The 16,915-nt window shown below is 35.1% G+C and overlaps 1 protein-coding gene across 3 annotated transcripts in view; it reads left to right on the top strand.

Annotated features, from left to right (window-relative positions):
- The window catches only part of DNAJC10 (DnaJ heat shock protein family (Hsp40) member C10), a 53,949-nt gene that overhangs the window by 25,534 nt on the left and 11,500 nt on the right, over positions 1–16,915 (top strand). For all 3 annotated transcript variants that reach the window (XM_036023217.1, XM_028509149.2, XM_028509148.2), the window contains exons 10-15: positions 1,324–1,461; positions 4,532–4,621; positions 5,400–5,513; positions 5,950–6,064; positions 11,269–11,396; positions 12,379–12,495. In XM_036023217.1, the coding sequence (XP_035879110.1) occupies positions 1,324–1,461; positions 4,532–4,621; positions 5,400–5,513; positions 5,950–6,064; positions 11,269–11,396; positions 12,379–12,495 (702 nt within the window). The remainder of the gene's footprint in view (positions 1–1,323; positions 1,462–4,531; positions 4,622–5,399; positions 5,514–5,949; positions 6,065–11,268; positions 11,397–12,378; positions 12,496–16,915) is intronic.

Raw genomic sequence — 16,915 nt, 5'->3', positions numbered from 1 at the left:
TTAATTTGACCTTATCTGGGAAGCTCTTTACCTGCCCTCTCATTCTAAATGATAGCTTTGCTGGGTAGAATAATCTTGGATGTAGATCCTTGCCTTTCATGACTTCAAATACTTCTTTCCAGCCCCTTTTTGCCTTCAGGGTTTCTTTTGAGAAATCAGCTGATAGTTTTATGGAAATTCCTTTGTAGGTAACTCTCTCCCTTTCTCTTGCTACTTTTAGGATTCTCTCTTTGTATTTAATCTTGGGTTACTTGATGATGTGCCTTGGTGTGTTCCTCTTTGGATCCAACTTCCTTGGGACTCTCTGGGCTTCTTGGACTTCCTGGAAGTCTATTTCCTTCACCAGATTGGGGAAGTTTACCTTCATAATTTGTTCAAATAAGTTTTCAATTTGTTGCTGCTGTTGTTCTCCTTCTGGCACCCCTATAATTCGGATTTTGGAAAGTTTCAAGTTGTCGCAGAGGTTCAAAAGTCTTTCTTTATTTTTTTGAATTCTTGTTTCTTCATTCTGTTCTGGTTGAATGTTTATTTCTTCCTTTTGTTCCAAATCATTGCCTTGAGTCCTGGTTTCCTTCCTGTCACTGTTGGTTCCCTGAATATTTTGGGTATCTTTCATTTGTTCTTCCATTTTTCAACCAAGCTCAATCAGTTCTGTGAGCATTCTGATTACCAGAGCTTTAAATTCTCCATCAGGTAGGTTGCTATCTCCTCGTTGCCTAGCTCTCTTTCTGAAGTTTTGCTCTGTTCTTTCATTTGGGCCCTTTTTCTTTATTCTGGGCACCTGCTAAATTGTAAGGGGGTGGGGCCTTAGGTATCCTGTGTTCAATATATTTCAACATGAGGTTCTTTCGTTGTCATTTGCTGCTAAGTATTTTGTAATTTAATTATGAATTCCTCTTTAACCAGAGTTATATATTCATGTTTTTGTCATTTCCAAACTTTATTTTTTTTTTGTCATGTTATTTATTTATTCAACTCTCATCATATTATGGTTGGGGAATAGTCTTTATTGTTGAAACTCCTTTTGTGGGTTGGGATTTTGCCGTTATGGAAATTCTACATGTACTCAAAAATAATGCTCTCCATGTATGTTTAATGTAATTTTATATCTATTAGATCGAATTGTAATCGTTACAAAGTTAACATTAATTTTAAAGTACCCTGTTAATAATACTGTTATTCAAATCTGCATCTTTTTTAGTGTTGTATAAAACAGTTTAATTTACTGTAGTAAAGTTGATTTTTTTGCTAAATAAAGCTAAATCCCTTTGACTTTTTCTTCCCTTGCAACACAACTTATTTTTTTTGTTTTTTCCATCTTAGGATGGTCTTGTCAATGTAGGCTGGATGGACTGTGCCACCCAGGCCAACCTTTGTACAAGTCTGGATATTACAACAAGCACTACTGCCTATTTTCCTCCTGGAGCCACTTTAAATAGCAAAGAGAAAAGCAGTGTTTTGGTATGAATCATTTTCATTTCTTTAAATGCACACATTTAAATACAGTTTTGTAAACAATGAGCAAGAAAATAAATCATTTTATATCACCTGAATGTGGAACATTTAATAACTTAGAACAAATATTTTCAGGGATTTTGTTTGTACTTCAGTTTGTAAATTCTGCTGCAAGAATTATTTTTAACTGGCATAAACCAATATACTTTTAAACCCCAGAGGTATAGAATACATTCTCAGGTTAAATGAATTTCCACTGGTTTTGTTTTATTTGTATAAAATAGAAATCATTGGTAGGTTTGCCTGGAACCCGATATCTTTTTCTTTAAACACCCATTAGGTTCTGGTATAAGCTCAGTTTAGAGATCTACTGGTATGGTTCATCTCCCTGATTTATGCTGAGGATCAAACTAGTTGTCAAGGAGTTGGGATAAGTAGTGGGATACAGACAGGTCCCAGGAAACCCCCAAAAGAAAATAAAAGACTCTGATAAAGAACAAACTTCTTTTAGTTTTCTGTGTTTTAATATTTTGATGTTGATAAAGATACATATTCATTACAGAAATTCTTAACAGTAGAGAAATGTTTAAAGAAAGATGCAAAATTAACTAAAACTGCATCACCAATATACTAGCACCATCAAATTTTGGTAAATACCCTTCCAGATCTCTGCTTAGGTATGCATACGGTTATGACTTGGTGCTGATGACGCTCCAGTTTTATCTGTGGCCTAGGTCTCTGCTCTGCACTCCAGGTTTTAACATCTCTCCTGGGATATTAATTGATGTCCCAAACTTAGCTATAACTATACTCCTGATAGTCCCTAATAAATCTGCTCTACCCACAGTTTTCCCCATCTCAGTTCATAAAATATATATACATGTACTAATATATATAGTACTTATGTGCAATATATACATATATACACACACACTGTATTTTGTGTGTATAATGTGCTCCCATGTAACTCACACCCATGTTTTTGTGCCCGTTGTTATACCCATGGTATGTAGTCATTATAGCCATGTATAATGCACATCCTTATTTTTCCCTCCAAAGTTTGGGTAAAAAAGTGTGCTTTATACAAAGCAAAATACAGTACATGCACACATGTATTTAATAATTATCAACAATCCTTGAATTGTAATTCATAGACTAAAAGTATCATATTTACTCAGTCCTCCCTTAATAGATACTTAAGTTATTTCTACTTTTTTATTATTATAAGCAGTATTGTAATGAACAACCTTGTTCATCTTTTTGCACTTGTTCAGTTATGTATAGAATGAGATAGACTCTGCGATTTTAAATTCAATTCTTACTGCCAGACTGCCCTACAGAACTTTGTGTTTGCTAACCCTGTGCCATCAGTTCGTGAGGATTGCTTATACCTTGGCCAGCAGTTAAAACAGGGTCTTACCTTCTGTAAACTACAACCTCAGATTTTAGTGAGATTGTTGAGTTTTCTAATATAAACTGCAAGCTCAGATATGACTTTAGAAGATATAAATGAATGATACTGGAAATGTAATAACCAGGAGTGATGAATTAAATAGTCCTTGTCCCTTCTAAAAGCATTCAAGTTTAAAAAAAAAATGTGAGACATTGTGCCAGCTAAACATGTCTGGAAGGTGAAATTCAGAGACTGGACAGTATCCTTTTATAGACTCGACGGCCAGGGTTTACACTAAGACAAACAAACAGGTTTATGAGGAGGTTCTAGGGGATTCATCACAAACATTTACAAGCCTCCATAGCAGTGTTTTTAGTGAAATCTTCATAGTGAATGTGACTAAAGTGAATGAGCTCTAGTACTGGGCATGAAAGAATTCTGTTGCACTGGCCTTTTAAGGACTTCAGCAACAGAAAATATTTCATAAAGAGTTTTCAGAATATTTATGCTATAGATTTAAAAAGTTAGGAAAAAAACTGAGTTTTCTGTTCTTATTCCCATTGTTTCTATCCATATGGTTATGTTTATATCAAGCACAATTAAACTGTAAATACAGTGGTAGTTTCTATAAGTTTTTAATGGAGTTTGAGATTTTTCAAGTAATACTGTGTTTGAATTTTCAAACATGGATTGTTTGTAAGGAATAATATACATTAAACTGTCTTTTCAACCCATATATTTCTTGATACAACCACTGCTGCGCTCTGTGCAGTAACAGCTACTTCATTGAGAATTAGACCGACAGAGATCGTTCTGTATGAAAATACGCTGAGGGTGAAGTGCAGACAGAAGTAAAGGAGATGTGTTAGCAGGGAGGTGCGCCTTGTTTCGTTGTTCGTATCTTAAAGGAGAGACCTCGACCTAATATTTAAAATAAGAGTTTTATCAATATAGTTTACTCTGCAAAACTCATGGTTTTTGGATATTATTTTTGAAAACCTCTAATAAAGTGTATTCTGATTTTCCAGTTATAAGTTCTTATCTTAATTCCTATTAATTGTTGGTTGGGTGTGAGTGTCTTGGATCATCAAATGTTCTAGTGTTTCAACAATTCTTAAAGAATTTCTAATGCGGTGGCATTCTATGGAACATTATAGTTCCATTCTGTGGAATATGGTTTGCATTAAAATTGCATTGAACGTAATATATGTAATACAGCTTTTTCTTCATGATCCAGAAGTTCTCCAGGTTGTTGTGAGGATTATTTTAGAATACACAGGTCAGTTAATAGAAATTCCAGGTAATAAAACACCTAATAATGGAATTTGTTTTACATAACTCTTTTAAAGAAACAGGGACGGGTGGAAATAGGAGGGAGGAAGGAGGGGAGGGTTGGGTGGGTGGGTTGGGATGGGAGTAAAAGAGAAAATAGTACTGCAACAACAATTTAAATAAAATTTAAAAAAAAAAAGAAACAGCTAAGTTATCCAATTTTTAATCAATTGTCAGAATATGGTAATAGTTTTCTTGGAGAGGGGAAGACAACATTTAGAATAAGTAGATTGAAAATTGTTTAACTTCTGTAACTATTTTTTTAAAAATTATTTTGTGGAAACAAAAAAACAAAGACTAAACTAAATGGATGTTGATTAAAAAGATTATGATCTGATTCTTTTATTCTAGTTTCTTAATTCATTGGATGCTAAAGAAATATATTTGGAAATAATGCATAATCTTCCAGATTTTGAACTACTTTCAGCAGACACACTAGAGGTAATATTTTTATAATAATTAATAGTAATGTTGGTAACATTTAAAGTCTTAATAGTTTAGAATCAGCATTTACTTTATTCATCACCAGAGAGAAAGTAGCACTTTCAAAGGATTTCATTTGAGCCAACTCTAAGTTAAACTCATAATTGCTGGGGCTGCTGGTGTTACAGCAAGGATCAGTAATTTCATAAAGCCTAACCAGTCCCAAAAGGTTTCAGAGGTGTCAGAAAAGGCAAGATTTTCATCACAAAGCCACTTTGAATTTGATTGGGAACTTGATGTTCTTTCTTGCAAAACTATATTATTCACTGGAAATTAAGAAGCAACTTTAGAAATACTTAGTTTATAGTAGAGTCCATTTTTTTTCCTACTTATTTATCCCAGAGCTTTCTAAGTCTATCATCCCACCAGACTTTTTGGTAAACCTGAAAAAGCTGACTTACCCCACCTCCCAACATTTTAGCTATATGCATTTAAAACCATATAGCAAATATTTTTTACATTATTATAAAATAAACCATTTTTGGGCACAGTTGTCTACATTAAGATTTTATAATATAGTGACTCTTACCCTTCTCTAATTTCATGTGATTGATTTATATAGCATTATTCCAGATAAACTACAAAATAAGAATATGGATGTTTCCAAATGTTGGACATTATTTTGAAGTAATGGGTAGGATTGTTAAAATTAATTTAAGAGAATAATAAGTAAATACTAGAACTCAAAATTTTCTGTCTTTAACATTACTTTTTAATTTACTAAATCACTTTTAAGGATCGTTTGGCTCATCATCGATGGCTCTTATTTTTTTATTTTGGAGAAAATGGAAATTCAACTGATTCTGAGTTGAAGAAACTAAAGACTCTACTTAAAAATGAACATATTCAAGTAAGAAAAATTATTCCGCCCAGCTTTCTGCTAGTGTACTTTATTAATACATAAAATTATACTTTAAATAACTAGTTTTCTTACACAGTATATGAAAATGTCAACCTTTTTCTCTTTTTAGCTGCTTGAGACTCACATGAAAAGTTTTTTTTTCTCCCCACCCCAAGATTATATAAATATTCTCTACATTTTTAGAAGGGTGGCTTTCTTAACCTTATATTATCTCAAGTATTTGAATTCTAGGAAATATTTTTTTAAACTAAATTGAGTTTCAGTGTTAAATGTAAATTATTTCTGTCTCTTATATTTACAGCCCATTAACTTCCGTTTAGAAACTGTGTTAGAGTAATGTCATTTTGTGATTACCTTTATGAATATTTAATTGTATGGAGAAGATTTTATTTTCGTCAAATTGAACCTTCTTTTTCTACTCCAGATTGGCAAGTTTGACTGTTCCTCTGCACCGGCCATCTGCAGTGATCTCTATGTTTTCCAGCCGTGTCTAGCAGTGTTTAAAGGACAAGGAACCAAAGAATATGAGATTCATCATGGTAAGAGGGAAAAAATGAAAAAAAAATTATCTTCATTTTCAAATAGTATAGGCAGACCTCAGAGATATTGTGGGTTCGGTTCCAGACCAACAGAATAAAGCAAGTTGTAATCATTTTGTTGGTGGAGGGTCTTGCCTTCAATTTGTAAAAAAATGCAACATCTGTGATGCACAGTAAAGCAAAGTGCAATAAAACAAGGTATGACTGTGATTTTACTTTTTACCTTGTATGGACATAGTTATAAATAATTCTGCTCTCATTTATCAGTAAATTTGTTTCTTGCAGGGAAAGACATTTTGAATTAGTTATTTTATATTCTTTACTCTTGATCAGTGTTTCAGCAAGAACTGTGATGACACGTTAGACTAGGAAGGAATTTAAGTGCATTTCTTGCTTGTTGACAAAAGTAGCACCTACAGTTTTCATTCCAGTTTGCCAAATGTAGCATCTCAGCCATTATGGGCAATTTATAAATATTCATTCAGATTTTTCCTCAACTAGACTACCAAACATCTCCGTTAACTGTTTTGTCATCTTTCTTGAATTTATAACTACATTTCTACATTTCAGCTTGTTTGGGACTTTAGCTCTGCATTCAAGCAAAGTTCCAGTTCCTAGGGTTTGGTATACATTATAATCCCTGTCCTAGAAAAGGTGAAATGTAGCAAAAGAGACAAACTATTAACTAACACACAGTTAAGTGAGTAACAGATATTTGCCTGTTATGTGACAAACCCTGTTTTAGGTGTTAGAAATGCAAAGTTGTAAGACATGGGCTTTGCTCTCAAGAAGTTTAAAATATCTAGTGCAGGTGAGAGGAAGGAGATCTATAAACAAATATGAAAAGCATTGTAATGGGCATTATGTATAAGTTAATTAAATCAAATACAGAGACTTCTGCATAGTATAGGCCAGGAGGTACTGTGTGAATTGAGGTAACATTTGAAAGCTCAGTTTCCCAAAGTAAGTACAGAAGAACAAGAACTTTGTCCCGTTAAGCCACAGGAACTATATGAACAGAGCTTGCTTGGCAAAGTAATCCTAGTAATAACAACTATTTATTCTGCACTTTCTCTAAGGTAGACGTTTTTCTAAAGGCTTTGCATACTTGTGCACTTTCATTTTTTATCTTCACAACAAACTGAGACTTAGAAAGGTCAAATTACTTTTAGCCCATGACAACAGTAACCAGTCAAGGTAGATTTTTGTATCCAAATATGTCTGCTCCAAAGCCTAGGCTTACAGCTAATTAAATGTTACCTCCTTAAAGTTTTAGAATGACCAAGTTTTAATAATGGAGTTCTGTTCTTTTTTACCTCTAAAATCTTTCTCAGGTTCCCCCTCTTCTCTGCAGTTGCGGCCTTATTTCAGGTCTATAATCTCCTTCATGTACAATACCATCCTCTGGTACAGTTTTCTGTTTCATAGCCTTTCTCCTTTACAATTCATTACTGATTTTATTTGCATCTATTCCCTTGAACATCTGGAACATTTTCATGTCACTTTTCTGCCTTGACTCCAGATTTCTTTTCAAATAAATTTCTTATTTCTTCTCATAGAAGCAATGACTTTGTCTGTTTTGCTCATTGCTCTATTTCCAGCACCTAGAATGGTGCCTGGTGTGTAGTAGGAACTCAGTATTTAGTTGTTAAATTAACAGGATGCATTCACAGTCTGCCTTTGCTGGCGTTTTTGGCCTTATCACTCATCTCTGCCCTTCCAAATAATCATAGCTCCAGCTACTTGGGGATCCTTGAAAACACAATGTTCTTTCACTCTTCAGTACCTTTGTACAGAAGTTTTCTTCCTCCTCCATTGTAATCATTCCTTCCTGACCCTCAAAATATAGGCATTGGTGAAAGTAGGTTTGTACTCGTGAGTATGTGAAACAGAGTTTATTCTTGTATTTATTCATTGAATTCTCCATATGAACAGCTATAAACCTAGTGTTGTCCACCCCTTTATTTAGCAAACTCTAAATCACCCTTCAAAACTTGACCTAGTATCCCCCCCAGGAAATACACTAGGAATTCCCCAAGTATTATACTTTCTTTTATGTGCTGTCACTAATTTTATAGCATAATTTAAATCATTTCTTTGGATTTAAATAGGTATTGGTCATTTGCATGTGCTACTTATACAAGGGAGAGGGAAACATTGTGAAATTTACTTAATCTCTACCTTAAACAACATTATGGACTAGTAAGGAAAGCAGACATGTCAATGGTCATATATTAAAATGCCTGAAGTGGGGAGTATTACCTATTTCTGAGTGGTAAATTACCACAAAAATTAGTGACTTAAACGACATTTATCAACTCACACAGTGTCTGGTGTTCAGGAATCTGAGAAGAGCTTAGCTGAGTAGTTCTTTTCATGAGGTTGTAGTCAAGGTAGGTGAGGGCTCTAGTCATCTGAGGGTAGAATGCGGCTGGAGGATTGGTTCCAGGCTGGCTCATGGGATAGTCAGGAGGCCTCAGTTTCTTATTACTCGAGTCTGTCTTTGGGGCTGCTCACAGTATGGCAGCTGGCTTCTCCGGAATGAATGATCAGAGAAAGGCACACACACAGAGAAGCAGCAATATCTGTTATAGTTGGATCCCACATCCACCATAGTCTGTTGGTCACATATGCCAACCCTGGTACAACAATGGTAAGAGTATACGAGGCTGAGATCACTAGGGGCTGTTTTGGAGACCAACCGCCAAGAGATATACATGTGTTACACTTAGGAAGAACATTTAGGAGGGATAATTTTCTGAGGTTAAAGAAAGCAATCTCTTCCTTGATATCTAAAGTATAAGTAATGCTTGCTTAAATAAAGAGGTGGCAAACACATTCTAAGCAAAGAAACCAGCAATTGTATTCATGGACTCTTAAGAGACAGCCTCAGTTATTCTTAGAAAGCAAGACAGGATAGCTGGAATGTTGAATGTTGGGAAAGAATGAGGCTTGAGGGTGGAGAGGGCACCAGGGGTCTAAATTATGTGTTACATGTGTCAGGTAAAGGAATTTGGACTCTGTGCTGAGGATGAAGCAGCAGAAGCATTCGTGGATTTAACAGAGATACGATTTTAATGGTTTTGCATTTTAGAAAGGTGACTGGAAGCCTAGAGTGATTAGAAGCAAGACTGGAAGAAGGGAGAGCAGGTAGAAGCCTGGTATAATCATTTATGTAAGAAAAAATGGCTGCTTATTAAATAATGTAATGTGGATAGGAAAAAAGTGGGCAGAGTTTTAAAATAACAGGAATACAAAATCGGTATAACTTGATGATTGTTTAGATGTGGGAGAAGAGGAGGAGAAGACCCAAGTTTCTGACTTGGTGAATTGACAGTTGAGTGACTGACTGCATCACTTCCTGCAGAGAACACTGGAGGAGGAGTTGATGTGCAGTAGGCACCCCCAGTTCACAACTGAATATAGGCCTGAGCCTAAGGAGAGGAATTTGGGCCAAAAATGTAAATATAAGTAATCATCATATCAAGGAATTAAAGCTTTGGAGGAGGGTGAACTTGTCTGAATGAACAGAGGGACAAGATCAAGACTCTAAGTATCACTTTTAAGGGACAAGCTAAGAGAGGAATTTGTTAAACAAATCAAGAAGCAGCAGCTGAACAGTGGGGGGAAGCAGAATATGGTGTCATTATTACCATATTTAAATATTTGTGAAATTGTCTTTTCTACTGGGCTGTAAGCTCAAGGAAAACTGTCTTTTTTATTTTTTATTTTTTATTTTTGCATGCCTTATGGCATTTAAAATAGGGTCTGAGACATAATAGGTACTTGACTTAATATTGACCATTGAGTGACTAAGTCAAAGGGACTGTGTGCTGATTGAGAAAGCCATTATTTGTCAAGCCAAGAAGTACAGTGTCCGGCAGAAGTAACGCCTACTTGATTGTGGTTGGTGGGGTAATAATATGGGCATAATAATTTATAGTTTTTTTAAAGATTTTATTTATTAATTTTTAAAGAAGGAAGAGAGAGAGAAAGAAACATCAATGTGCGGTTGCTGGGGGCCGTGGCCTGCAACCTAGGCATGTGCCCTGACTGGGAAATTGAACCTGCGATGCTTTGGTTCACAGCCCACGCTCAATCCACTGAGCTACGCCAGTGGGGGCAATTTATAGTTTTAATTTGAACATTTCACCTAAAATGTCATACAGCGTGCTTGAGTGTAATATTGTTAATGTTACAGAATTACATGCTTATGATTTTGTAATAAAAGATTTTCTAATAAAAAAGGGGATATTATTTGTGCCAGACCCTGTGTATGATCTTTAGGCAGTGGCAGCGTGATTAATGTTTTTTGCACTAGCAATGCAGAAAATGGATTACCCCGTATGTTTCATACCATAAGACGTACCTAGGTTTTAGAGGAGGAAAATAGGGGAAAAATTTTTGAAGTAAAACATGCGGTACAATATTTAATAACATAAATAACAATATTTCACCAATATAAATGTAAACAGAACTCAACAGCAGCATTAACAACCATTATTCCTTACAGTCTGAAAAAATATGATAGTTAAGGAACAACAGAAAGACCAACTAACATTATTGCAGTAAGCCAAACTGAATTTCAGCAGTAGCCTAAACTGAGGTTGGAGATGGCAAGAAACAGAATGGATGGAGTAGTGATACAAGAGCACAGGAAGAAGGCAAGAATCACTCTGGGAAATCTTACTTAGGCACCTAGTGGATGATTATGCTATTGCCAAGATGGGGAAATTAAGAAGCAGCTTAGGGGGAAGATAACTTCAGTTTGGACATAATATTATGTTTGAAATGTTTATATGATTCCAGGTTAATTTTTCCACCAGCTAGTTGATAATGAGGCACGTGAATTCTTAATAGAAGTCTAGGTTGAAGAAACAAAATTAGGAGTTAGACCATAGGAATAGATCAGGCAAGCATAAAAAAATCAATACTGCAAGGAAGTTGTAATTCTGCCACTGAGGATGAATCAACATTTTCAAAAAGATACTGACATTTTAACTGAATCCTCCAAGAAACAGAAGGGTAAAAGTAAGGGTGCCCCTGTATGTATACCTTACAAAACATTTAAACTTCACCGAAATCAATTTGTTCATAAGTTTATCTTCCTTCCTTTATTATTTTAAGCATAATAACTTTGAAATGTTTTTATGCATAAAACACAGAATGTGGATTTATAACTTTTCTCTTACTCCATTTCAAAGGAAAGAAGATTCTCTATGATATACTTGCCTTTGCCAAAGAAAGTGTTCATTCTCATGTTACCACACTTGGACCTCAGAATTTTCCTGCCAATCACAAAGAACCATGGCTTGTTGATTTTTTTGCCCCTGTAAGTTATTTTTATCTGTCAAAATTCAATATTGTCAGATTTTCTTGTTAAAGCAAAAAGATATTTTCTAGATAACTTTGAACCATCATGGGTACTAGATTTGTGTTGTCCAGTTTTGGCTACTACCATGCATTGCATCCAAGAGAGCACTGATGTACTTACCTCTCTAAGGATTAAGTATGCGAGGTCTGTACAGAAGGTATCCAGCCATGTAATATGAAAAACAGACACTTATTGAAGAAGATGCAAGATACAAGAAACATTGTACACAAGACAATAATGCCTCAGTCCCCTTCAAAGTAGGCACCTTGGGACCTCGCACAGTTTTCCCAATCTCCATCAGCTGCCCCATTGTATTTTCCTGAATCTCACTGACGCCTGAAATCTCTTCCCTTTCAAAAGGTGATTTAGTTTTGGGAACAGCCAGAAGTCACAGGGTGCCAAATCTGGGCTATAGAGGGGCTAAATCACCTGGGTGATTTGATGTTTCGCCAAAAAACTCTGCGTAAGACATGATGCATGAGCAGGCTTGTTGTTGTGATGAAGCTGCCAATCACCTGTTACCCATAGGTGCAGCCTTCTGAATCATCCAAATAGTTTACACAGAGGAATGTTCAAGCTTAACACAAAATCTGATGCAGATTCATTGCTCTACTTGCTCTGTCATTTTGAATGCAGTGGCCACACAGTACACATGCTCACCCAGCAGTGTATCTACCACACCCACTCACTAGTACAGTGAAGTAGTCATTGTTCATGCATGCACATTCCAATCCACTGTCCTTGGCTGCCAGGTTACATCAGTGTTATGCAAACCATTCTTATTATATTAAGAATAGCTGGACTTTTTCTGGACAGACCTAGTATAAAAGCATAAAATTTGCAACTAAGTGTAGTTTTCCTTAGCTTATTGCTAATTGCAAAAATGATGTGTTTTTTGTTTCATTTGGCTCAGTGCTTATAAATACTTTTTCTTTTACAGTGGTGTCCACCATGTCGAGCTTTATTGCCAGAGTTACGAAAAGCATCAAAGCATCTTTATGGTCAGCTTAAGTTTGGTACACTAGATTGTACAGTCCATGAGGGGCTCTGTAACATGGTAAGGCAAAGTACTAAAAATGTGTTCTAATCCAAAATTAACATAACAACTTTCAAACATACATCTACATTTAGAGTAGTAACATGTTGTTTAAACAAATTTAACAAAATTATGATGAATTAAAATATGGAATAATATATGTAGTTAAATGTAGATATAGTCTTATTTATTAAACTCAGGAAAATATTTAGTTGACTTGATAAAATATATGATTTTTAAGTTATTTTAAAATCTTTGTATTTTTTTAACTTAATATTACATCTTGGTAGTCTATAGCTTTATTCTTTTGCTTTCTTTGTAATAGTAGCTAATAGAAGGACATTAAACAATGAATGAGATATGAGGTCAATTGATATTTATTCTTTTGTTCTAAGAAGTACTAGAAATTTTATACCTTGTGATGAAAGTATAACGTGATCTCTGTAAAATAGTCTTGAGAAGAAAAATCAAATCTAAATGAAATCATCATCATATCTATCAGGGTATAGACAATCCAGTGACAGAGAGGTACAGGTTAAATGACAACATGGGTGTGCGATTTGCAAATTCTGGCACAGAGAACTTCATAGGACAAGCATCCAGTTTATTGGACAGATTTTTTGTAAGTGGAAGAAGAATAAAAAAAAAAAAAAGACATACCATTCAAATGCAAGTTTAGGCCTCATGTGGATGCAATTCAAACAAACCAACTGCAACACTAAAGAGTGAACTGGGGGAACTTGAACACTGACAGGATAACTGATGATTTCAGGAATTATTGTTAACTTTTAGAAACCAGGAAAAAAATCCCATTTGATACAGCAACAAGAAAAATAAAGTACCCCAAAATATACCTAACCAAGGAGGTAAAAGACCTGTATGCAGAAAACTATACAACACTGAAGAAAGAAATTAAGGAAGACACAAACAGATGGGAGCATATACCATGCTCATGGATTGGAAGAATTAACATCATCAAAATGTCCATACTGCCTGAAGCAATTTATACATTCAACGCAATACCTATTAAAGTACCAAAGTATCTATTTCACAGATATAGAGCAAACACAAAAAAATCATATAGAACCATAACTGACTTTGAATAGCTACAGCATTTTGAGAAAAAAGAACAAAGTAGAAGTTATCACAATACCTGATACCAAACTGTATTACAAGGTTACTGTAATCAAAACAGCCTGGTACTAGCATAAGAACAGACACATAGACCAATGGAACAGAATAGAGAGCCCAGAAATAAACCCAAATCTCTACAGTCAATTAATATTTGATAAAGGGGGCAGCAGCATAAAATGGAGGAAAAAGAACCTCTTCAACAAATGCTGTTGGAGATCTGGACAGCTATATGCAATAAAATGAAACTTGATCACCAACTTACACCATACAGAAAAATAAATTCAAGGTGAATAAAAGACTTAAATATAAGTCATGACACAATAAAAGTCCTAGAGGAAAACATAGGCAGGGAAATCTCAGACATTCCACGCAGCAACATCTTCACTGATATGTCCTCTAGAGCAAGGGACATAAAGGAAAGAATAAACAAATGGGACCTCATCAAAATAAAAAGCTTCTTCATGGCTAAAGAAAACATCAGTAAAATGAAAAGAGAACCAACACTATGGGAAAACATATTTGCCAATGATACCTCAGACAAGGGTTTAATCTCCAAAATATATAAAGAACTCACATTATTCCACTCCAGGAAGACAAACAACCCAATTAAAAAATGGCCAAAGGACCTGAACAGACACTTCTCCAGAGAGGATATACAGAGGGCCCAGAGACATATGAATCAGATGCTCAGCATCACTAGCCATGAGAAAGATTCAAATTAAAACCACAACGAGATACCACTTTATACCAGTGAGAATGGCCATCATAAACAAATCAACAAATAACACGTGTTGAACAGGACGTGGAGAAAAGGGAACCCTAATGCACCGTTGGTGGGAATGCAGACTGGTGTAGCCACTGTGGAAAGCAGTATGGAATTTCCTCAGAAAACTAAAAATGGAACTGCCTTTTGATCTGGCAATTCCACTGCTGCGATTATATCCTAAGAACCCTGAGACACAAATTCATAAGAACCTATGCACCTCAATGTTCATAGCAGCACAATTTATAATAGCCAAGGGCTGGAAGCAACCTAAGTGACCTTCAGTAAATTTATGGATCAAAAAACCATAGTACATTAACACAATGGAATATTACACAGCAGAGAGAAAAGAAGGAGCTCCTACCCTTTGTGACAACTTGGGTGGAACTGGAGAGCATTATGATAAGTGAAATAAGCCAGGAGGTAAAAGACAAACACCATATGATCTCACCTTTAAGTAGAACCCAATCAACAAAACAAGTGAGCAAAATATAACCAGACATTGAAATTAAGAACAATCTGACAGTAACCAGAGTGGAGGTGGGGGAGGATAATGGGAGAAAAAGGAGTTCAGGAACAACTATAAAAGGACTCATGGACAAAACCAAGGGGGGTGGAAGCAGGGGAGGGAAGTGGAGATGGCTGGTGTGGGTGGGGAGAGAAGGGGGCAAATGCAGATGGTGGGTGGGGAAAGAAGGGGGCAAATGCAGATGACTGTACTTGAACAACAATAAAATAATATGCTGGGGGGCAAAAAGAAAATGATAGTGTGGTTACATGTATTTGGGGGGGAAAGTCCATATATTTTGAATATACTGAAATATTTATGGATGAAATGATAAATTATCTGGAATTTTCTCTAAAATAATCTTGGGGTAGGACTAGAGTCCCAGGAGATACAGCTGAATTAAGACTAGCCACGAGTGAATTATTTTTATAGCCACGAGAGTACATGAGACTTCATTATTCTCTGCTTTTGTGTGTATTTTAAATTAAGATTCATAAAAACTAAACTTTTTAAGAAAGATAAATGGAAGGAAATGTAGGATGAAATGCTTATGGCATCTGTATGAGGAATAATTTTTCACCCTACCCACACATGCAAACTAAATATAAAAATCAATGAATATGAATTAATTTGACTACGTTAATGTTAAAACTATTGCCAAAAAGACACTATAAACCTAACAGAACAGGCTGATGATGTTTTTGCAGTACATATAACTAACAAAGCCTTAGTGTCCAGAATATTTAAAGATTATAAATAAATTTTTTTAAAACTAGAAGAAAAGTTTACAGACATTTTGCAGAAGAGGAAATCCAAAAAATGTGAAAAATGTTCAACTTAACTAGTCATCAAGAAAGGACAAACTACCAAAAGAGCCCTATACCCTCCCCATCTAATCAAATCAACACAAAAACAATAGCAGGTAAGTGGATAAATTAATTATCCAGTCACACAGTGGAGTATTTAAAACCTGATCTCTCTTTACCAGCATAGGTAAATCTCAAAAACACAGTGTAAAATTGAAAAAAAGGTTTGAGGATAGTAAAAGAGTACGATAAAATTACAGAAAGCTTTTAAGTGCTCAAACATTACAGGTTGCTCTGAGTATCGGGAAGGGAAGGAAATGAGATCAAGAAAGAGAACTTCCACAGCCTACCAGTGTGGCAAAAACAGCCAATCCTCCTTAAATATAGGGAAGGGTTGTGTGGGTATTTGTTAGATTATTCTCTTTTTATTTTCTTTTGAAACTTCATTAAAATAAATTTAAAATGAAATAAAAGGCCTTTGGTTTTTAATTCCTTGCATGCCAAGCAAAGATACAGTAATTATCTAAACTTGAATTCTAGTTTTTCTACTTTTTATCTCAATTATTAAATAAATAGCTTATAGGTAATCAAGTAAAATGCAAGGGTATAAAACTATGCTATTGGTTCACCCAGAACAAACCAGGATTCACTACTCACTAATTGATGGGTCTTGGCCTAGTCGCTTAGCCTGTCAAAACCTCAATTACTTCATCTGTAAAGTTGACTTAGTAATTTGAGCTGCTTAGTAGCATTGTTGTGAGAAACAGATTAGAAACCACATACTGAAGTGCCAAAAAAGTGCTAGACACATAGTAAGTGTTATGTTTAATTGTTGTTTTATTAATGTAATGAATCATTGATATATGCACTCATTTCACAAAAGTTTGAAAAATATTTTCATTTTTCCTAAAATTAGTTTTGAGCCCTGACCAATGTGGCTAAGTGGGTTGGGAGTTGTCCTGCAAACCGAAAGGTCACCGAATCGATTCCTGGTCAGGGCACATGCCTGGCTTGTGGGCCAGGTCCCTTCTGTATAAAAATAAATCAATCAAAAGTTATTTTTTAATCCTAGTCAAAGATTCCATTTTCCTAATAAATGTGTCAACTTTAAAGATGTAAAGTTCAATGATGGCAAATCTACAGATTCTTTTCAACTTTTTAAAAAATAAAAATTAAAACTTTAAAGAAATGCTTCCTTAGTTCCTGTTAATTCTGAGGAGGAAACTGTAG

Source organism: Phyllostomus discolor, chromosome 4, assembly GCF_004126475.2.
Source record: "Phyllostomus discolor isolate MPI-MPIP mPhyDis1 chromosome 4, mPhyDis1.pri.v3, whole genome shotgun sequence".
In the NCBI taxonomy this organism is placed as follows: Eukaryota; Metazoa; Chordata; class Mammalia; order Chiroptera; family Phyllostomidae; genus Phyllostomus; species Phyllostomus discolor.
Note: the sequence above shows the minus strand (reverse complement) of the source record. Positions and strands in the feature narration are given on the sequence as shown.